This window comes from Protopterus annectens, chromosome 5.part0 (assembly GCF_019279795.1).
Source record: "Protopterus annectens isolate FY-2018-M chromosome 5.part0, PAN1.0, whole genome shotgun sequence".
NCBI lineage: Eukaryota > Metazoa > Chordata > Ceratodontiformes > Protopteridae > Protopterus > Protopterus annectens.
This window is the reverse complement of record NC_056735.1, coordinates 1,913,084,521-1,913,107,849: the sequence shown is the minus strand read 5'-3', so window position 1 is coordinate 1,913,107,849 and position 23,329 is coordinate 1,913,084,521. Positions and strand designations below refer to the sequence as shown.

At 35.6% G+C, this 23,329-nt stretch overlaps 1 protein-coding gene across 1 annotated transcript in view; it reads right to left on the bottom strand.

Annotated features, from left to right (window-relative positions):
• Positions 1–3,576: 3,576 nt before the first annotated feature.
• LOC122801985 (olfactomedin-4-like) overlaps positions 3,577–23,329 on the bottom strand; it is a 197,385-nt gene continuing 177,632 nt past the window's right edge. Inside the window, exon 5 of the mRNA XM_044071721.1 lies at positions 3,577–6,274. Within this exon, the coding sequence (XP_043927656.1) occupies positions 5,484–6,274 (791 nt within the window). The 3' untranslated portion in view covers positions 3,577–5,483. The remainder of the gene's footprint in view (positions 6,275–23,329) is intronic.

Sequence of the window (23,329 nt, the reverse complement as noted above, 5' to 3'; positions counted from 1 at the left end):
CACTAGCAGTGACACAGTGACACTTGAGAGACATGTATCAGGGAGAGTGCATGGTGTATGTACCTATCCTGCTGTCATTTGCAAGCATATGGGTTTGGACAGTGGAACAGTTGTACACGGTGTATTAGTATACCCTTCATACAGCTACTACACACATTTTTTATCTGTAGGACCTGTCAAGAAAATATCTGTTAACACTTTCTGACTGCTTCTACAAATGTTCAGGATTTTTTTAGTCTATATGTGCACACATCTCAGTGCCACTCCCTGGATTTGAGCCATGTCTGGGTGTGCTAAAATGAACAACAGGGCTATTGTCCATCACACTGAGCTACTAGGAAACTGATGTCTCTTGCTTGACTGATTTCTGCCTAATACTCTCTGGGTTAGACAGTCTGACCTTGTAATCCTGACATTCATGAATGGCAGGTCGTTATTGTACTGTGTATTAATCCTTTGAAATGATACTATCTGGAAAAAAAAAAGATTAACACAAGAATGCTATGCTGCAGGCGACACACTACAATACTGTAGACATTACTATTCAGGGTTCAGAACTTAGTGCATACAATATTTCAAATTTCCTTTATATTTTGTTTTACAGCTCCACATTCTACTGTTTTGCATACTAGCTGGTTCTCAAAACAACCTCAGTTACTTTATGCTGTCAATGCCGTAGTTGCTGTGATGAACCTATACACATTCTATTTCTACAACATACAACAGTTTGTGCTATACATTTTTATTACAGTGAAATGACCCTTTTATTAATGGATATCCTGTGGATCAATATTAGAGTGACAAACGTCATTTGTTCATTAGACATAGTACACAATATTCCTAATGGCAGTAAACAATATACTCATTCTACTTTATGCCACTATATACTGCAAGCTAGATCTGTAGTCACCAGCCTGTCCATGCATCCATGTCAACCTGTCTGCATGGGCCTCAATGTTACTAGCCCTCTCTGCTGCAGCTGTAGGGGTGAGAAACAAACATCATGCATACCTGTCTATCATATACTCAGGCTAGAATCTGGTACACCTATATCTGTGATACTTATAAACTGCTGAAGCATGGTAGTCTCGACCATCTTGGATTCACTGGGCCAAGGGCACCCCCTTCCTCTGCTTTAGGTCAGCATAGTGATGCTGTACCTGCTCACCAGTTTGGGCGATACCAGTGGCACTGGTGAGGTCTTGTGCCAGATGGTCCCAGCCTCCGCTTTATACTGTAAGCCCTGGTACTGGCCCTGCAGCAGTCTGTCATCATGGTTTGATATGAGGAGCCCAGCCATGACCCTGGACACCAAAATGCCCCAGTGCTGTGCCCGGAATTGTGAGCCCTCTCCATCACCTGACATGGTTCCTGCAGACATCAGACTACAACAGGTTATGGCTGTATTCCCACCTGTGTGGTTTAAATAAGGCCATATTCCTGTCCTTTGCTGTCACTGGACCATTTTGAAAATGCTAAGCTCAGCTAAGCAGTGCACAAATCGACTAAGCTGAGTTGAGCTGTGCTTAAATGGGTAATTTCTGAGCACTGCTTAACAGTATGCAAATCCACTTAGCTGAGCTGACTGCTGTTTAGTATTTAGGTCTAAGCAATTCTTAAACTGGCTAAGCAGAGCTGACCACTGCTAACCGTTGCTCACTTTTAATTTTAAAAAAGACAGAATTATGACTTCATTTATCATTACTGACATATTATTAAGTGTATATGATTTACGTTACATGACATCCCTTTATGTACTTTCATTACATTTCCTTGGGGTGTAACTATACTGTATGGGACACTTGTGTATAAATGGGTGATTTCACATGTTATATGCACTCACAATTACATTTTGAACCAGCTACACTACCCTAGTTAGGAAATATCAATTACTACATAATTTAAAACAAAAAGAGATAATTTTAACAATGCTTTCCGATGTAAAAATAAAGTGCCTATCTTGGTACTCGAACCGTGAATGCCTGCATGTAAAGCCGGGACTCTAACAACTATGTTATCTCATCATTAGGATTTTAGCTGTATATTTTTATTTATCTCCTATGGGATGATTAAGCAATGCTGAGCAGAGGGCTATAACGCGCAAACCTGCTCAGCTATGCTTAAACATACCTCAGAACAAAAAAAAGGAATTTCATAAAATCACTTTAATGACGTATCAATACTCCTTGTAAGTCACAGTAAGAGCAATTGTAAGGGGACAAATAGGGACAGATTTTAAAAATTGCTCTTACAAACTTAGAAAGGTGATAGAATAATAGGTTTGGCATTAGCATGACTTTCACAGAGGATGTGGAGTCATCAACTCAAATGTTTCTCATGATTTAATGACTCCAATCCTCTGCTATTTGCTAGGTGGGACAGATATTTGGAGGAACACACCAAAAACATGAGGCAACATACCTCACAACTGTACAGATTTTTGCAGAATGTCCAGCTTATCGTCTCATATTTTTGGTGCATTTCTCATATTACTGTGGTTTTCTAGCAAGTCATTGACAAATCACTCAGGGTTTATGTCAGAACAAAATGACAGACATTTGAGTTTCAGACTTCATACTCTTTAGAAAATCCGTGATAATGCAAAACCTGTTATTCAATCAATTTTCCAAGTTTGTATGAGCTATATTTAAAAGGTGTCCCTATTTTTGGCCTTTGTCCCCCCATTATTTATAGTTTTTGTACAGATTTCTTGCTCTAGGAGGTCGAAAGGTATGTGAGGCAGGCATCTGGGCATTCTATGAAAATCTGTACAGTTGAGGGGCATGACCTTATGGCTGTTTAACAATGAATGGGATGTGTGACAGTACCTATCACACTCCCCCTGCATTGCTTCCTATTGGGATAGCTGCTTTCAGTGTCCGTGGACACTGAAAGCACTTGTAAAATGCCATAAGACACTTTGACAATGTAGGGGGTTTGTGACAGTACATATCACATGCACCCTGCATTTCTTCTTATCTAGACATCCTGCTTTCAATGTCCACGGACACTGAAAGCACTTGCAAAGTGCTGTACAGCACTTTGACAATGCAGGGGGTGTAAGACAGAACCTGTCACATATCTCCTGCCTTCATTTCTTGATCCCCTATCTATTTCAGTGTTTGCAGACCCTGTTTTACTATTTGATTTGATTTCAGTGTCCATGGACACTGAAAAGCTTTTAAAAAGTGTCATACAGCACTTTCTGCGTGCAGGGGATGTGTTAGATGTGCGTGCACTACTTAAACACGCCCCCCTGCACTTAGTAGTTTTCATGTCCGCTTAGCCTTAGCAGCAGCATGCCTTCATGAATATGCAAGGAGAGCTGCTATTAAAGCTAAGGGGAAGAGGACACAGTTCACTCCATGCAGGAACAGCACTATTCCTGCACAGAGTTTATTGAATCCTGGGGAGAGTACATACCTGGTGCAGCATTTTAAAGTGAAAAATGTAATAATAATCAAGTGTCAGATCCAAAAGCCAAAGTCAGTATTAAAATTTATTGAGATAAATGGGGACAACATTAAAGAAAATCTTTAAATTAATTAATTCCCATGAAGGTATAACAGACAATGTTCATTAGAATATTAATTCTAAGCCAAACAAAGGCATGTAAAATTATGGAATTATAAACTCTCAAAAGTATGCCCATCACTTGAATCAGAAGCTTGCAGGCTTTTCTAGAATATCAGATGAATGTCAGTCGCATCAGCAGATTAGCATTTTCAGTGAAATGTATGACAACATCACAAAAACACTCATATGTTTTTGTGCTTTTAAGAGTAAAGTGAACTGTTCAGAATTCTGAATGATAGAAAGGATTCTAATAGCTGAATAAAAAAGTCAGCAAAATAAAATGGGCAATATCTGATCAAATTGTAAAACTCCTTTTATTAATTTCACATTAGATTAATGGTGCCCATCTATATATGCTTCTTCATATGCTTTATAAAAGTATATCAGACATTTAATACTGGAACCAATTCTTCAGCTAGATCACAAGTGAGTTGTATCAATTCAAACACTGGGTTCTGGAAATGGTACATTGTGTATGAATTTACTTAAGAAAAGCAAAAGGGAAATACTTCAGAGAATTTGTGAAAATTCAGTAATTTGCCCTTTGTGTTCATTGTACTGAGCTTGAGGTGATTATATTAATGAGTGGGAGGTTGAAGGTGTAGGAGAGAGGGGTTCCCCTCTTATAAAAATCAGTTTTGGAAATGACTACAATCTTTTGATTACAATTTTCAGCATGAGAAACATATGTTATCTTCATGAAATGCCAATAATATTAAATAACTCATTCATTTTTTTCCCTTGGTCATGTTACATTGACCCTTTAGGAGATACCATTTTTCTAACTAGATATATTTATTTCTGAGTAAGTCTGAAATTCATATTTGCATATAGCAATGAATGCTCAATGTATTCAAGTCAAAAGTACAGCATCAGTTACTCAGCTAAAAGAACATTACAGGCTAAAAATCAATATGGCTGAAGAAAAACATTAATCAGATTTTTTCATTTCTACCAAGGTGGAGTAACCTTACAGATGATTCTATGAACTTGGGGAGGATGCTGAGGAACAGCTCTCTTCATTAGGTAAATGTGAGGAAAGGGGTTGAACTTCCACCCACAACAGAAAGAAAAACATCTGTATTCAGTGATATTATTTCAAGTCATTAAGAGGTGTTTGGCAACATGCTTTTGGCCCCATAACTATGATCACCCTTTTTCTTAAATATCACAATATTATAACTGATACAGACTAGAACATCTATAACTGTCTAAAGTAATTTTTGGAACCTGAATCTGTAAACAGCAGATTGGAACATTTATGACTGTAAGGAATGATATCTAAAAATGGCATATACTTTCCGTAGCACTATAGGGGACTGACTTTGAAGGAATACATGCATTTCATTAATGTCAAAGTTGACATAATTTCAAATTTCAACTCTATGTTTGAAATACCAAACACTGTTATTTTTAAAAATGCCTTGTATTTGTGCATAGGCAGTGATTCCTTTTGTAATGATTTTTATTTTCTTTGTGATTGTGTAATCATGGACATGGTATATTGAACACTGGGGGGGTATGGAGGGTTTGATTCCATGTTGGTGGTGTAGGAGGCCTTCCTCCTTGCAGAACACTTTTTACAACATGCCTTATCATGTTGAAAGTTCAACTGGCTGTTTTCGTTAAGAGTTCAGCTTTCCATAGTGTTTAATGTGATGAAGCATAGGTGAAGCCCGTTAAAGAAAAGTGTTAGTTTGTTAAATGCTAGGTGCATGAGAGGTAGGGTCAGTGATAAAACAATATGTCATTTAAATACAGAAGAGAAATTTCTGGCTAGATCCTTGCAAGAAGATGCATTGCATTTAAACTGATATCATGCAGCTAAGAAGGCCATAAAAAGTAATCTAGAGAATAACTCAAGAACATTGTAAAATATTTAAAAAGGTTAACTTTGAATTACAGCCCTATAAAAAAATCGCATCATAGATTACTTCATAGCCATCATTATATACATACAGTTTGTGATCAGCTGGATTATACTGAATACTTTGAATTGTTTCCAACATCTTATCAAACACCAAATTCAGGTGACTTTCAGTTCCAGTCTTTGTGTCAAACATATAGAATAATTCTTCTTTCCTGGTACTTACAGTCCTTGTAGCATAAAGAACTCCACATGCAATAAAGGCATTTGATACAGCTGGTTTGTACTGCCTAGTTTGCCAGGTATTTTCAACAGTGAGCGTAGTCTCATTAAGTTTGCTAATAACAATATTACCTGTGCTTGCCTCAGTGGAGTAAATCACCCATAAACCACTTTCATCAACAGCAAAATCAAAATCCTGCCAGTTAACACCAGCATAGGAAAATCTGTTGTTATATACAGCACCTGGAAGGGTTTTTCTTACAATAAGTGCATTAGTGTCTACATCAGTTTTACAGATATCTGCAGAACCATGACAGTTGTAATACATAGAATTATTATACACAACTGTACCACTACCTTGTCCATAAAATATACGCTGTTCTCGTGGATTTTTGAACAGTAACAAATCATCATAGCTTTGATGTGTCCTGTAGTATTCCAGGTATCTTCCATCTGTGTTTAGAGTAGCAACCCAGTAAAGTTCATTCTTAGGGGGACGAGGAGAAGGATCTTTTCCCCAAGAACCATAAAGATATGAAAATCCTCTCCAGTTTAGTTGCACTACAAATGGTTTGCTGATGTTGGACATGGGGCCATGGTTGCACATTCCTAAAGAAGAGAGAAGAAATTGCTGAAATGTTAGTATCAGCACATTGCCAAGGGGTTTATTTACTTATGTAAAATTCATTTCTTTTTATTTACTTTGCTTTGTTAACCAGAATGGTACAAGTGGGTAATGATAATTTTTAGTGTGTGTTTGTATGTGTGTGTGTGTGTGTGTGTGTGTGTGTGTGTGTGTGTGTGTAGCTATCTGTATATAATATATAATATAGACACACACACGCACACATATATTGTATATACATGTATACACACACAGACACACACACACACACACACACACACACACACACACACACACACACACACACACACACACACACACACACACCACACACACACAACATTTGAGATTTCTACAGCTATTATAAGCTATTAAACAAACTGTTAATGTTGTGATTTTGTATTATGCTGACAAATTGTGTAGCAGTCAGTCACTGGGCCTGTGTGTTTGTGTCAGTGGCTCAATGTTTTAAAGTTGCCTTTGGTGCAGTAATATCAGAAGGCTGTAGTTTCTATTCTAAACATACATGTGTGGATTAACTTTCCAGTAATGACACTGCAGTCAGGCTATAATGCCCAGGGTGTGGGCTACTGGGAATATAAAGCCTAGGAGTGTTATAAAGCCTGAAAGGCACCGGTAGACAGTTTCTTCACTCTTAGAAGGTCATTAATCTGAGAATAATAGACATCCTGTAGTGCATTATTGGTATCTGTTAAAAATGTTTTGTAGTTTTTTTTATTCCTATATACTTTTTTTATAAATTTTTGATATAAAATAGTTTATATGCCTAATGTTTCAAACTTGCTAGAACACATGTAGGAAGTAGTTAAAATCCAAATATATATATATATATATATACACAAACACACACACACACACACACACACACACACACACACACACACACACACACACACACACTTACACACATGCCCAGCAGTTGTAGATGGCTCCCTACTGAAATTTTACCCGTCAAAAAGCCGAGTGCTGACAAGCCAAAAGAGCATTTGAAAACACAGGAGAAGAGTGAATTTATGAAAATCACTCTTCTCCTTAAAACATCTTTTTGGGGGGGGGGGGTGCAAGCTGCCCTGCATCCCTCCCATATGAGGGAAAGCACTCCACACCCCTGAAGTTATATATACCAACTCTGACCTTACTAGATAAGTCTTTTGGCCACAAATTCAAGATGCCTTTACAGGCCACTGTTGTAACACTGCAATGGATATAAAGCATGCATTTAGAGCACTAATTACCTATATCCTTCAAGTCAATCAACCAAATTCAGACAAAAAGCTCTTACTTGCCAATACTTAAATTTAACCTCTCTTATTTTACTGAAATGTTCAGAATAACAAGAAATATGCCACCATTTCACAGTCATGCACATCTTTCCTCCCTTACTACATTCACAGTGTTAGTGATATCAAAATGAAAGGAAACATCTCCCAAGCTAAGAAGACTCCCGTCACAAAGTGATGATCAATGAAGTAGAAAAAACGGAGGTCTAACCATGAGCAAGGAACCACAATGAAAGTCCTTAGTAAAAAACTGAGAAGACCATTTATTATATTGACATAAAAATGAGCGCAGAGTGCATCCTACGCTTCTTCAGATAACAATAAACATAAATCTCTTTCCTTAAATACAAAACTGGGCGGGAAAAATAAAGTTAATCGTCAAGCAATTAATCAATAATAACATTTCATTTGTAAGCAACAGTTAAAGTGACACTAAAAACATCAATGCATATTGTCGTCACTGAAGACAGAATAAGAATGAATGAATAGTAAATAAATTAGTGTTTTCTTTGACTCTGGATGTCTAACTAACCCTCATAATCTTCACAATTGTATATAAATACATCATTGTTAAACATTCAATTATGCGCTGCAAATCTGTGAAGCCCAATCTCCACATCATCACGCTGCAAGCGCCCAACACACTCGCACACTAGGAAATAAAGACAAAAACAACTGTCTCCAAACACAGCTACATCAAAAACTTAAAAAATAGGTGACTGAATATAAATTTATAACGCACACCCTACAACAGCATTTCTTTAAGTTAGGGATATTGTTTAAACACATTACATATAAATGTATGTGTCGCTGTATGGTCCGACATTAACTATATACATATAGCGTCAGTAACATATACGCAGAACCACGCACATATCCTGCAAAAACGTTTCTTTGAGTGAAGAATATTATTCAAACTCATTGCATATAAATATGAATGTCGCTACATAGTCTGACATTAACTATGTACATATAGCATCAATACCGTGTATGCAAAACCACATACAAGGTACTGAGACATATGAGTAGTATAAATGAATTGCATGTATTTGCAATGTGTTAAAGACATAACTACATAAATCACAGTATATATAAAATCATTAGTTCATTAAGATACAACATTTCTTACATTTTATGTATGTATCAAAAAAAATATATATATATAAGTGCATATGTGAATGTATATGTGGAACTAAATATATACCTCAGCATATTCAATGCCATCTATAGGATCTCTATAAAAATCATAACTATATAAATATATAATGGAATAAAATAAAATGGAATAATGTTGCTCTAAATATCAATAATGACATTCTAAACTCCTAAAAAATTTTACTTAAAATATAATAATATATCCTTAATGCAAATGTGAACACATATATATTATGCTATTGTAAGCTCAGGAGCATTTACAAGACTTACAAAAACAGAGTAAGTGATGTCTACTAGTAGGCTCTACTACATTCAAGTAGAGGTTTTATGGAAATAAAATTGTTGAGACCAGGTGGTAGATGGGCACCTAGTCTCAATATCCAATTTAACTCAGCTTTGGCCAACTTATTAACATTGTCTCCACCCCTTGAGTTTAGGGTAACTACCTGTAAAACTCTAAATCGAAATAAAAGGTGTAGGGGGTGCTCTTTTAGGTGTTTGGCCAAAGCATTATTCTCATTCCCTATGTAATGTCGCACATGATTATAAATTCTATCTTTGAGTTTTCTTCGCTAGGCCTACATAAAAGCTTCACATCCTGAGCAGGTAGCAAGATAAACTAAATTATTTGTGTCACATGTCGCAACAAATCTTGGGATGAAGGTATACTTCATATAAGGATGATGATATTCCTGAACAGTAGTAATATAACTACATCTGTTACAGTTCTTACAGGGAAAAGTTCCTTGCTGTGATCTCCTAAGGTCAATAGTTGGATTGTTTATAACTACATATTTGTTGTTGCTTCTGTTTGTCCTAGTTCTCCTTTAACTCCTGCTGTTTTTGTAGTCTTCTCTAGTGTTACACTATCCACACATTTATTTGTTTGTTTTGTTAATGTAAATATATCAGATATTTTTAATATTTCTTCTTATCACCTCTAATTGGACTCTAATCCTACACATCCCACAGCTATGTGACTATCCTGTCCTGTCTGTATGCAGACCGCACCTTGCTTTGTTACCCATGAGCTTCAGGTGATATTACTGCTAATATTAAAATATGAATATTAACATTATTATTAGTATTATTACAGTGACCCTTCATTAAATGTTTATCTGTTTTAGTGTGTAGCTGCCACATGCTACTGTGTTTCTTTTAGTAACAGCAACCTTCTTGTATAATCTTCCCCAAGATAAGTATCATACTCTATTTTAGTTTGATTAAGAAACAAAGCTAATATGGAGTAAATTACTTAATCCAAATAAAAAGCAAAAAAAAAAAAAAACCAGAATAAAAAAATCATCATTACCACATATATTACTTTTATTGCACACCATACATTACATTAAAAACAGCATGTCTTAAGTCATTTAGAAATTCTAAAGGTCCTTTTTGTGTCAGATATATATACCATCTCATCTGTAGAGTTCTTGCCCCCTTGCTTGTAATGAGGGATGATGGACAACGGTGCCAACCACATCCACCATGAGGGATGCCATGAAACTATTTATTGTCTCACAAACCTTTTCTAGTCTTTTCCATGCCCTTGTTCCACTCCATGTCAGCCTTTGTAAAATATCTGACCTTACTAGATAAGTCTTTTGGCCACAAATTCAAGATGCCTTTACAGGCCACTGTTGTAACACTGCAATGGATATAAAGCATGCATTTAGAGCACTAATTACCTATATCCTTCAAGTCAATCAACCAAATTCAGACAAAAAGCTCTTACTTGCCAATACTTAAATTTAACCTCTCTTATTTTACTGAAATGTTCAGAATAACAAGAAATATGCCACCATTTCACAGTCATGCACATCTTTCCTCCCTTACTACATTCACAGTGTTAGTGATATCAAAATGAAAGGAAACAGCTCCCAAGCTAAGAAGACTCCCGTCACAAAGCGATGATCAATGAAGTAGAAAAAACGGAGGTCTAACCATGAGCAAGGAACCACAATGAAAGTCCTTAGTAAAAAACTGAGAAGACCATTTATTATATTGACATAAAAATGAGCGCTTTCGCGTAGTGCAACCTACGCTTCTTCAGATAACAATAAACATAAATCTCTTTCCTTAAATAGGAAAAATAAAGTTAATCGTCAAGCAATTAATCAATAATAACATTTCATTTGTAAGCAACAGTTAAAGTGACACTAAAAACATCAATGCATATTGTCGTCACTGAAGACAGAGTAAGAATGAATGAATAGTAAATAAATTAGTGTTTTCTTTGACTCTGGATGTCTAACTAACCCTCATAATCTTCACAATTGTATATAAATACATCATTATTAAACATTCAATTATGCGCTGCAAATCTGTGAAGCCCAATCTCCACATCATCACGCTGCAAGCGCCCAACACACTCGCACACTAGGAAATAAAGACAAAAACAACTGTCTCCAAACACAGCTACATCAAAAACTTAAAAAATAGGTGACTGAATATAAATTTATAACGCACACCCTGCAACAGCATTTCTTTGTTAGGGATATTGTTTAAACACATTACATATAAATGTATGTGTCGCTGTATGGTCCGACATTAACTATATACATATAGCGTCAGTAACATATACGCAGAACCACGCACATATCCTGCAAAAACGTTTCTTTGAGTGAAGAATATTATTCAAACTCATTGCATATAAATATGAATGTCGCTACATAGTCCGACATTAACTATGTACATATAGCATCAATACCGTGTATGCAAAACCACATACAAGGTACTGAGACATATGAGTAGTATAAATGAATTGCATGTATTTGCAATGTGTTAAAGACATAACTACATAAATCACAGTATATATAAAATCATTAGTTCATTAAGATACAACATTTCTTACATTTTATGTATGTATCAAAAAATATATATATATATATAAGTGCATATGTGAATGTATATGTGGAACTAAATATATACCTCAGCATATTCAATGCCATCTATAGGATCTCTATAAAAATCATAACTATATAAATATATAATGGAATAAAATAAAATGGAATAATGTTGCTCTAAATATCAATAATGACATTCTAAACTCCTAAAAAATTTTACTTAAAATATAATAATATATCCTTAATGTAAATGTGAACACATATATATTATGCTATTGTAAGCTCAGGAGCATTTACAAGACTTTTTTTTTTTTCCAATAAATCTTTTATTTTATTTTCAATAAAATGAAACAATGCATACAGCCAATGTAGTAATGAACATTAAAATGAGGCGTTGAATAATAACAGAATATAATACATAATCAAACAGTTTAAATATAGATATAAGTGAGAAAGAGTGTAAAACATAAGAAAAGCATTGTCATTAATAAAACCAAACAAACTTTTATATACAATATTTACAACATGATGTAATGTAATGTACTGTGCTGCACTTCCACTACATAATTATCATTGGATCTCCATAAGTTAACAAAAACAAGGGTAAATGATGTTTTGAATGTACCCCTGAGAAATTATTCACTAAGAACTAAATCTAAAAGTTTCTTCCATAGTTTACTAAAATAGGCTCTTTTTTGGACCTTTTATAATGAATTTATGTGCAGAAATATGTTTATGAGCCATTTCTTTGGATTTACCCCAACTAAGTTTAGTGCGATCTTACCAATTGCTAGTGATGTATAGTTTAACAAGTGAACAAAGTATAATTAGAATGTGCAGTTGCATTTTTGATACTTTGGATGTAGGAATGTGAAGAATAGCTGTTTCCCACGAGAGTGTGGAGGTGTAGTAACCCATTTTTTCCAGGCGTACTTTCAGAGAGCACCAGAGTTTGTAAGAATGCTTGCAATACCACATAATGTGAAGCAAGTCCGCTTTCGGACATGAACAACAGGTGCACGAGGGTGGAGTGTTGGCATTAAATTTATTAAGAGTTACAGGAGTGTAATAAGCATTGTTGTTGAGCATCATTTGTGTATATAGGAGTTTTTTGAAAGAGTGAGCTCTAGAGTAGATTTTACAGCTGATAATTTTTGATCTTCTGTAATGGAAGGTCGATGGTATTCCAGTAGTTGGAGAAAAGACAGTTTGAATCGTAGATCATGTTAGTCAATAGCTTGTAAGAGGATGATATTGTTTTTTTAATGCTTGAGATTGCTGAGATGACTTCAATTAGTTTGTTTAATTCCTGAGTATTGGGAGAGACATTAAAATGTTGTGCCATAATAATTTCTCTTAGTTGTCTAAGAATAACTGTGTATTTTTTATTAGTACCCAAGATTAACCGTAACTCGGGTAGAGTTTTAGATCTATGTTTGAGAATATCCCATACCTTGAGATCTTTGATGAGAGGGAATTTAGTAAGGTCAATCATTAGATTGTTAATTTTAAGATTTGGGTTCTGATGCAATGGTTGTAGAAGGGATAGAGAATTTACCAGATTAATATCTTTAATAAGATTTTGGAAAAGCTTGATTTTATGTTTCAAAGATTGAGCTAGATTACAGTTGTTCAAAGAGGTAATAGATAGAAAGGGAATAGCCTGAGGGTTAATTTTGTTGGATATAACATGTTGATACCACATTTTAACCCAGGCTGGATAATGCATTTGTGTTTTGATGTTGAAGTTTGAGATAGACCAAACTCTAATTGAGCAAATAATTTTATAGTATAAATGGAAGTTTGGTAGACTTAGCCCCCCTTTTTCCTTAGGATAGGTTAATTTAAGGTAAGCAATTCTCACTGATTTAGGGAACCAAATGAAACCAGCTATTTCTTTGTTGATTTTGGAGAAAAAGTTATTATAGACTAATACATCCAAAGCATTAAGTTGAAATAGAAGTCTAGGTAAGATATTCATTTTCACAATAGCTGCTTTGGACAGGAAAGCTAAATTCATATGTTTCCATCTTTGTAGATCTTGTTGTATGTTAGACCATGTTTTTAATAAATTATTTTGAAGAATAGAGGCTTGATTATGTTCAAAATAGATACCTAAATATTTAAGGCTATATGTTATTCGGAAGGAGGATTCAGGGAAATAAAAGGATTTATGGGAGTTAGGGTTTATAGGAAATATATGAGATTTTTATTATTTATTTGATAATCTGATGCGAAAGAGAATTTCTCTATGGCATCAAAAATTTTGGTAGGTCTGTATTGGGTGACTGAAAATATAAATTAAGATCGTCAGCAAATGCTGATAGTGCAATCTGTGTTTAGTATTTTAGGTATATTGTGATAGGTATTCTGAGTAATATAAAGAAAGAAAGGCTCAATAAAAATATTAAAAAGAAAAGGAGAGAGTGGGCACCCTTGCCTTGTTCCATTAGTGATCAGAATTGGCTCCGATCTCTGTTTGTTGATGTAAAGGTAGGTTTGGGAATTTGTATAAAGTGTTCTGATCATATCCGAAAATAATTAGGCACACCAAAATGGGACAATGAGGCAAACAGAAACTCCCAGTTAACTCTGTCGAAAGCTTTGGAGGCATCTAAAGTTAAGGCGTATATTGGATTTCTTCCTTTTTGGTAAATTGTATAAGGGAATCAAGGGTTAATGTATTATCCCACGTGTGCCTATTGCTCATAAAACCAGCTTGATCAGGGAGATTAAAGGCGGAGAACTTTTTCAATCTACATGCTAATATGGCAGCGAATATCTTAATGTCGACATTTATTAACGAGATTGGTCTGTAGTTGTGAGGATCTGCTTTATCTTGTTTATTTTTTAATATTAAAATAGTTTTCGAGTTATTCCAGTGTATATCAGTAATACCTTCTTTAATAATATAGTTAAAGACTTTCAATAGTATGGAGGAGGTATTTGTGTAGAAAACTTTGAAGAAGTTAGTAGTAAAGTCGTCAGGGCCGGGCTTTGCCTAATTTTAAATTTTTATGATGGCCTGGACTTCTTGAATGTCGAGCAGGGCAGATAGGAGGGAGACTTGGTTAGTATTAAGAGAGGGGAACTTAATTGAATTAAGAAAAGACTCCATCCGAGGTTTTTGATTATCACTTTTATGTCCGCTATAGATTTCTGAAAAGAGTTCAAAGAACAGGTGTATTATTTCAGAATCTGATTTGTATAATTTCCTTGGTGATGAAGGGTGGAAATTCTAGGAGCACTATTATTATTTTTAGTATTCTTGCTAAGGTTCTTGAGGGCATTTGTGCCCATTCAGAATATGTTGCAATGAATTTCTGTTCCTGAAAGGAATAGTTCTGTGAATAAAGTTCATATAAATCTTTGCTGGCGTCGCATTAATCAGTCCTATAGTTTGTGGGTCAGGGGATAATCTCTGACTTTTTCCAGAGAAGAAAGTTTCAAGGATAAAGTATTTTCCTTTTTCATGTTTAGCTTTTTAAGAAAGGAAGCTTGGCTAATGAGAAAGCCCCTCATTTCAGCCTTGCATGCCGCCCATTGTATGTCCGGGGATTTGGGACTCTGTGATATTCAAATCAAGATCTATTAACATGTTGTTAATTTTTAATTATATCTTTATTATTTAGTAAATTATTGTTAAGTGTCCAGTTGGCAAAAGTAAAATCAGGCGGAGTGAACCTAATTATGAGAGAGATTTTGGCATGGTCAGAGAAGCATCTAGGCTCAATATTGAAAGTATTTTTAAATTTGGATAGAAGGTCTGAAATTAAGAAAAGTCAAAGGCGTGACCATGATTTGTGACAATTGGAATAAAAGGTATAAAGATTTTCCTTAGTCGAGATATTACTAAATTTAATCGTGTCTATAAGATTAAAATCAGATATAAGCTCCTCTAACGCTATGGAAGCTTGAAGATTGTAAGAGGATGATTTGCTTGTGCGATCTAGACTGGGGTCTATAACCGCATTCCAGTCCCCACCTACAATAAATAAGTGATTTGGAAATGAGTTCAGTATTTTATAAATTTCTAAAATAAAAGTCTGTTGTTGTGAACAAGGACCATACAGATTTAAAAACATAACTGGTTTGTCGGAGTTAGGTAGGGTAGATGTAAAGTAACACCATCTGCCGTTTGTGTCAGATTTATATTCATTAATAATTTCCTGGAATTGTTTCTTAATTATGATGGCCACACCTTTCGAATTTGTGCTGTCACCTGCGCTTATTATAGACCTAATCCATTTTCTATTTTTTACTTTTTCCCACTCAGAATTAGATAGGTGTGTTTCCTGTAGAAAACAAACGCTAGCATGAGATTTAAAGACAAGGTGTAGTAGTAATTTTCTTTTTGCAAAGTTTTGTAAGCCATTTATATTCCAAGAATCAATGGACCAACTCATGGGCATTAAAACTAAAATAGGTATAGGCACATAATATATTTAGTGTAATTAAGATAATGTGTGGGTACATTACTTTTGTGTTGGAATAGTCTACCCTTGTTTTGTTAAATAAAAACGGAGTGAAGAACCAATTCTGCTCTTTAAAAGCAACACAGTAAAATGTAATGGAAGATGCAGCATGATACTTCTTCTGAACTAACCCGGTGCCTACCCACCCGATCCCCTTAAGCGAAGAAGCATATAAACAAACCAAAAACAACATTAACAATTCTATACATATATACAAAGAAAATCTCATCCAAAAGATTATCAGACCAGAACTCACTTGATTGCACATAGAGTCTCCACTTGTAAAGAGTACACCAATTTTTGTGTAGAGTAAGCTTGACCTAAGGTATATAAATATAAATCTGTAAGCCTGGAATGTTAAAACTCTGTGTATACAACTAAGAATCTCTAGGAATAATGTACATAACATATTTGTTACTAGAATTGGCATTTCTTGTGAGAATGTAATCACAACTGTAATACAGTCAGGTTGGTATAACATTAAAATAACATTTTTATAAAATTATCTAACAGTATAATGTGTTACTAGTGATGAAACCCAACTAAGAGAGGTTGTGACTGTTTAGTTAATGAGCTGCATATTATAAATACTTATAAAGCATGTTAACGAAGATAAGGTTACAATGAACATAATCCAATAATAACAGAACTATTTATAACCTAAGAGACTAGTTATATATGTGTAACCCACCCTTCAACTATATTAACCTTTTGCTAAATTTTTACAATTCAAGTTAATATTTAAATGCTTTTAAAACTCTAATTGTAACTATCCTTAATCTAATAGAATGAACCTATAAAATACTTGTAGCAAACTACTCTCAAACTAAGTAATCTAAATGTACCCTTGAGTATTTTAAACATCACCTGTCTTAATACCATTTATGTGTTAATGTTTATTAATGTTTATAAAATCTAATATCTATAACTGTTACAGTAAAACTATTACAATAATACTCCAAAACACTAAAGGAATTTATGCAAAAATCTCCCACCCCAGTGTCCTTTGTATTATGCATCCAAACATATGTTATTACAGAAAAAGAAAAAAAACGAAGAAAAACTAAGCATTAATATGCTGAAAAAATCATTTAGTTGGTTAAAGTGCAATGATCAGCTGCACTACCTACAAAAAGTCAGTTTCTGACTTCCACTATATGAGCGTTTAGCAGTTTGGTGTTTATTTGTTATAGTGTGTGCTTATGTCTTTAAACTGCACCATTTTGTAAATACTGGGGCAAGGGACTCTGCATGCTTAAAAAAAAACCTTCAGTAGCTCTAATAGCTAGAGCTGATCGCTACTCAAAAGCCAAATAAATGAACTATATAAAACAAAAAACAGTGGCTTGGTAGCAAGCAGTACTTGAGATCCCATAGTTAAATACAGAAAGCATGTTTTCAGCAATATGGATAACAGGGTATTTGCCTAGCATGGCCTCTTACTTACATTAACACAGCAAGAAAGAAGAAAAACAGAGCAGACGACATAGACAAAAGTAAATATTCATAGTGCAAGCTGGATGATCTGCGTACCCAGAAAGACTCAACCACAGTAGATATAATCTATTGCAGCAGGTACTTTAAAAGCATCACCTGGCAGTTTACCTTCCCAGGGACCTAAAAAAGGAAAATATAAAATTTACATGTATTAGAGATGTGCTTGGTTTGCCTTTTCCCTTTTGTGATATAATACCCGTTATTGTCTGTATGATGCATTTTTTATAATACTCATCTTACAGTTCGTCTCCTCTTTCTGCAAGCAACTGCCTTGGCTTTATTTTTGCTGTTTCTGGCTATCACACACGGTTCATTTTTAATCCCTGCCTGGTTGACACCACCATTGCTCAAAGATACCTTAAACATCAAAAAGCAGTATGCAGAGTCTTTTGATTTCTTTTTTTATACATAAAGCGCTGCAGGCGCGATCGATGGGGGAATGGGTTCACTGGCGCACAGCTTGTAGAGTCACAGCAAAGGATATCCCGCTGGGAACCTCACAATGAAGTAGCGTTCCTTGTTGACACGTGGATCTATCTCTAAACGGAGATAAGGCTGTTTTAAGTACATTAAACAGTCCTGGACTTGCTAAAAACTTTTTAAAACGCTGGAAAGCAAGTGGCTGAATAGCTGAAGCCTCCGGTGAGTAAATTCAAGTTGAGAAAAGTACAACTGTAGAAACGATCATGCTGGAGTTATGTGAGTTCATGTTTGTACAGGAATCTTGCTGAAAACTTTTTGAAATGTCTCTCTTGCTTCAATTAGGGATGATATAGAGTATTTAGTATCGTTTTGGTAGAAAATCAGTGTGCTTGGATAACGCATTTGAAACCTAATGTTTCTTTTGATGAGGTCAGAGCAGAACGGGCTAATTTCTGTCTGTTTTCTTTAATGGAGACAGGTAAATCTTGTGTGAAGTTTATTTTATGCTTGTTCCACATAAAGTTTCTATTCTTTTTTGCTGCATAGAGGATCTGTTGAGTGGTTTGAAAGTTAAGTAATCTTGTGTAAACTTGGCGAGGAGCTGTAGTATCTTGTCTTTTATGCAATGCACGGTGAGCTCTCTCAATTATAAAAGTGTTACTGCCATCTTCTGAATGTAAAAGTGATTCAAATATTTGTTTTGTTATAGTAAGCAGGCCTTGGCTGTCATAGGTTTCAGGAGACCTCTTATTAAAATATTATTGCCTGCTCCTAGCTTCAAGATCTGTAAGTTTTGACTGTAAATCTGACAAGGAGGCTGTTTTGGCACGTAATTCTTCTGAAATAGACTGTATTTGGAACTCATTAGATTGTGTTTTTTGTTCAAGTGTGTCAACTCTGTCCACTATTTGATTAATAGATTTTCCTATAGTTGAGAGTTGTTCCGAGAAGCTTTGTATAGCTGTGTGAATGGGCTGAAGGGCCTGTTTAAGTTCTTCCATGTGAAAGCCGGGATCTTCCTTGTTACTAGTGTCACTTTTGGAGGATTCAGTATTTTGTTTATTTGTTCTCTGCCTTTTTGAAAGAGCCTCCTTTTCAGGAGAGAAAATTGCTGATGCTTTAGCTTTGATTGTTTGAGTATCCATAATAATAGAGTCATTTGTTGTTTTAATCTGCCTAGCCATGAGGAGCCAGAGTTATTGCAGACAGCAGTAGGCCTTCCTGAATCACTTTGAGAAGATAAAAAGAAAGATGAAAAAAAAACCACTGTGAGAGAGCCAGAGAGGGTGAAGATCTGTCATGCGTTTTTCCCACTTCCAAAGTAATGCAAGTTCCACATAGATGAAGTAGAAGCAGCTCTTTTTGAAGTAAGTATTACTTAAGAAAGACTTTTGAGGTGAGGAGCTCTGTGCTTAAGCTGTTTCCTAGTCGACCACCATTTTGGAATCAGCATTTACAAGACTTACAAAAACAGAGTAAGTGATGTCTACTAGTAGGCTCTACTACATTCAAGTAGAGGTTTTATGGAAATAAAATTGTTGAGACCAGGTGGTAGATGGGCACCTAGTCTCAATATCCAATTTAACTCAGCTTTGGCCAACTTATTAACATTGTCTCCACCCCTTGAATTTAGGGTAACTACCTGTAAAACTCTAAATCGAAATAAAAGGTGTAGGGGGTGCTCTTTTAGGTGTTTGGCCAAAGCATTATTCTCATTCTCCTTGCGAATGTCGTACACATGATTATAAATTCTATCTTTGAGTTTTCTTTTCGTTAGGCCTACATAAAAAGCTTCACATCCTGAGCAGGTAGCAAGATAAACTAAATTATTTGTGTCACATGTTGCAACAAATCTTGGGATGAAAGTATACTTCATATAAGGATGATGATATTCCTGAACAGTAGTAATATAACTACATCTGTTACAGTTCTTACAGGGAAAAGTTCCTTGCTGTGATCTCCTAAGGTCAATAGTTGGATTGTTTATAACTACATCATTACACAGGATTCTTTTGAGATTGTCACAGTTCTTATACAGAAAGTTAGGTCTCTCCCCCACTAGATTACGGGTTGCTCGATCCATAATGAGGGCATTCCAATTATGAGCAATCACCCCTTGTATACTCCTGACATCACTTGTGTATTTCATAGTATATTTAATAAATCTGTTAGAGTTATGCTTATTATGATGAGCCCTATGGTTGGAAATAAAATTAACATTAGATGTATCTGATGTCCGTGGGCCCAGTACTTCACGCCTAATATTCTTCACAATGTTTAAATCATAACCCCTATAAATAAACAGAGACTCCATTAGGTCTGCCTCTATTAATAGAGAGTCCTGTTCTTTACAGAGTCTTTTAATTCTTATGAACTGGCTCTTAACGATGCCAGAAAATGTGTGTCTAGGGTGCATACTATCATAGCTAAGGATCGTATTCTTCCAAACTGATTTTCTATATAGGGAGGAGACTATCTGTCCACAATCATTTATTTTCAAAGACACATCTAAAAAGGGAATAGATGTTCTGGAGCATTCTTGAGTAAATGAGAGGAAGGTGGTAGTAGATTCCATATACAACCAAAACTGGTCAAACTCTATCTGGGTACCTTCCCAGATGATAAGGATATCATCTACAAAGCATTTATAGACTTTCACCTTCTCAAACAAAGAATGGCTATGTAGTAATGCCCCCTGGACTGCAGAGCAATAAGCTCAGAATGTGCAGCCCACCATACATTCACATGTCAGTACTCCAAAACCAACAAGTATAACACTGCACACATATACACAGTTATGCCTTGTATAAGCTGAACAATGGGAACTATATGAAACACCAAACAAAACCACAGTACTTGCTGAGTGACATCACCCTGTCACCTACAGTGGCAATTTGATGTATTGTTTTTGCTGCTAACAGACAAAACAAATTACGTCTTTTACACAACTGCTGATAATTACCTGTAACAAAAAAAAAAAAAGTTATGCTCTGCCAATACTCTGCCAGTAGGTAAAGCTTGTGAGCAGCACTCATGGTGGTGTTCAACAAGCAAGGGCACTAACATTGCTAAATATGGTGTCCAGCTCGCAATGCAGCTATATGTGTTACTCACACCAGGTTTTGCTGTCCAATGGAGTAAGGTGATGATCACTGTCCACCCAAAAGTTAATGAAAACAAGAAAATGGTCTACCTCTCCTTTTTACTCACAGATTCACATTTGGCAATCACATCACAGTCTGTGAGGCAGATGGTTAGTGAAGTGTGGGATATTCATGCAGTCAACACAAATACAAGTGCCAACTGATGTGAAATGAACGTCTTCTAGATCTTGCCCTACAGAGGTATAGCTAAGTTCAGCTAGAAATTTACCATGATTATTTACCCAAGAAACTGAGAAGGCAATGAATGGAAGACCTGTTGAGTCAGGGAAGGATACATAACTCAAACCAAATGTTTCAGGGCAACCGTACATGTAAAAGTACAAGCAGCATTTTTCTTCATTCATAGCTGTCATCCAGGTATTAAGATTGAATGCCAATGGCAAGGAGTGGCATCGGTTATGCACTTAGAATGGTGTCGTCATGATACTCTGCAAAGCATTTCACAGTAAGGTGCAGCTAGCATTCTATACACTGGTACTGTGGTTCTGCTCAGATACCTTTTGCAGAACATTTCCAGTATTGTCCCTTCTTTACTCACATGAGGTGGTGTGCACCAGGACCAAATCTGCTGACAGGGTCTAACACCTGACATATAGGGACAGTTTTGGGGGATTCCAAGATGGCTGCCAGCCTGTGAGCACTCACTCCCTAGAGCTCCTCAAATCATAGCTCTCAACCTTCCATCTCCAAAATGAGGAACACTGGCCCTCACAATATGGAACAAATGGGCAAAATGTGGAACATATACTGATGGCTTACTAACAACTTCAACCAGGAAGGCCTTAAGATGGTTAAAATATGCAGGTTTTTACTTATAAAGAAGATCTTTTAATGAATTAATATGATTAATTTCTATTAACCATGGATTTCACTTAAAAAATTCCTAACACTGAATGTGTGATAGGGTCTTTCAATGTAGAACATTGAGGAACTTTGAGGAACATGAACTTTTTAAGATCCCAAATGAGGTATGTTCCTCGTAATGAGTACACTTGAGAGGTATGCCTCAAACGTCAATTTAAATATTTGCAATCAAACTTTGTTAATCTCTGTTTCCTTCCCAGAGCAGGCAGAAATATACTCTAATAATCATCAGGGCTAAGCAGCTGGGATTATTTCTTCGTTCGACACTGTGCAAACTTTATATTTTAAATCTGAACTTTGTCACTGCAAACCTCATGGCAGACTGAGGCCTATACTGAACTCAGCATAGCACAGTCAGTAATCAAGAATTAAATAATCAAATAAACTACCTGAAGATGCCTAACGAACAAGACCAAATGGACTCACAAACAACCAAAACCAAATTATCACAACTTTTTTCTCCTGAAAAGGAAACCTTAACTAAAAGACAATGAATTCAGAAACAGCAAAAAGCAACAACAAAATCCAGTGCCAAAGATAAGCCTGAAGGGGTCAACTCTATGGATGAACTAAAGTCAGCCTTAATGCCTATACAATCTGCTATCCAAAACTTTTCTAAACAAATGAGTAAGTTTGGATCTACTTTGGAACAAATTGTAACTCGCCTTGACCATGCTGAAGCCAAGTCTGCATCAAACGTAATGAAAATAGAAGAACTCCAAAAACAGTTAAAAATAATAAATCTATACTAGAGGAATTGCAACAAAAAAAATCAAAGACCTTGAAGCTCGATGCAGGAGGAATAATATTCTTATACGTGGGATTCCAGAGTCTGTTGATCATTCACAGATCCAAGATACCCTTAAAAATATAGTTAATACACTGCTGGAACAAAATCCAACCACCAATGACATTGTTATAGAAAGAGCTCACAGAGCCCTCCAAAGGTCTCAAGATCCTAAGTCTCCACTTCAGATATATGCAAAAATCCTAAACTATCAACATGTACATGAAATCTTCCAGGCAGCAAAACAAAAGGGTACTTTAATGTGGCAGGGACACAGAATAATTTTTTCACAGGACTTACCGATGTCTATCAAGCAGGGGCAGTTCTTTTAGGATTTTCATACCCATTTATAAGCTGGCCTATAAGACTTTCCCTGAATAGCAGTTGCCTTGCATGTGTCACGCACACATTGCATGACACCACTCCATGGTTTGCACTCACATGAAATAAAAGGAATGCATTAACTACTGTCATATTCTGCAGGAACCAAAAGCAGCAGGTCCAACATTTTTGTCCTTCCTCCCTGA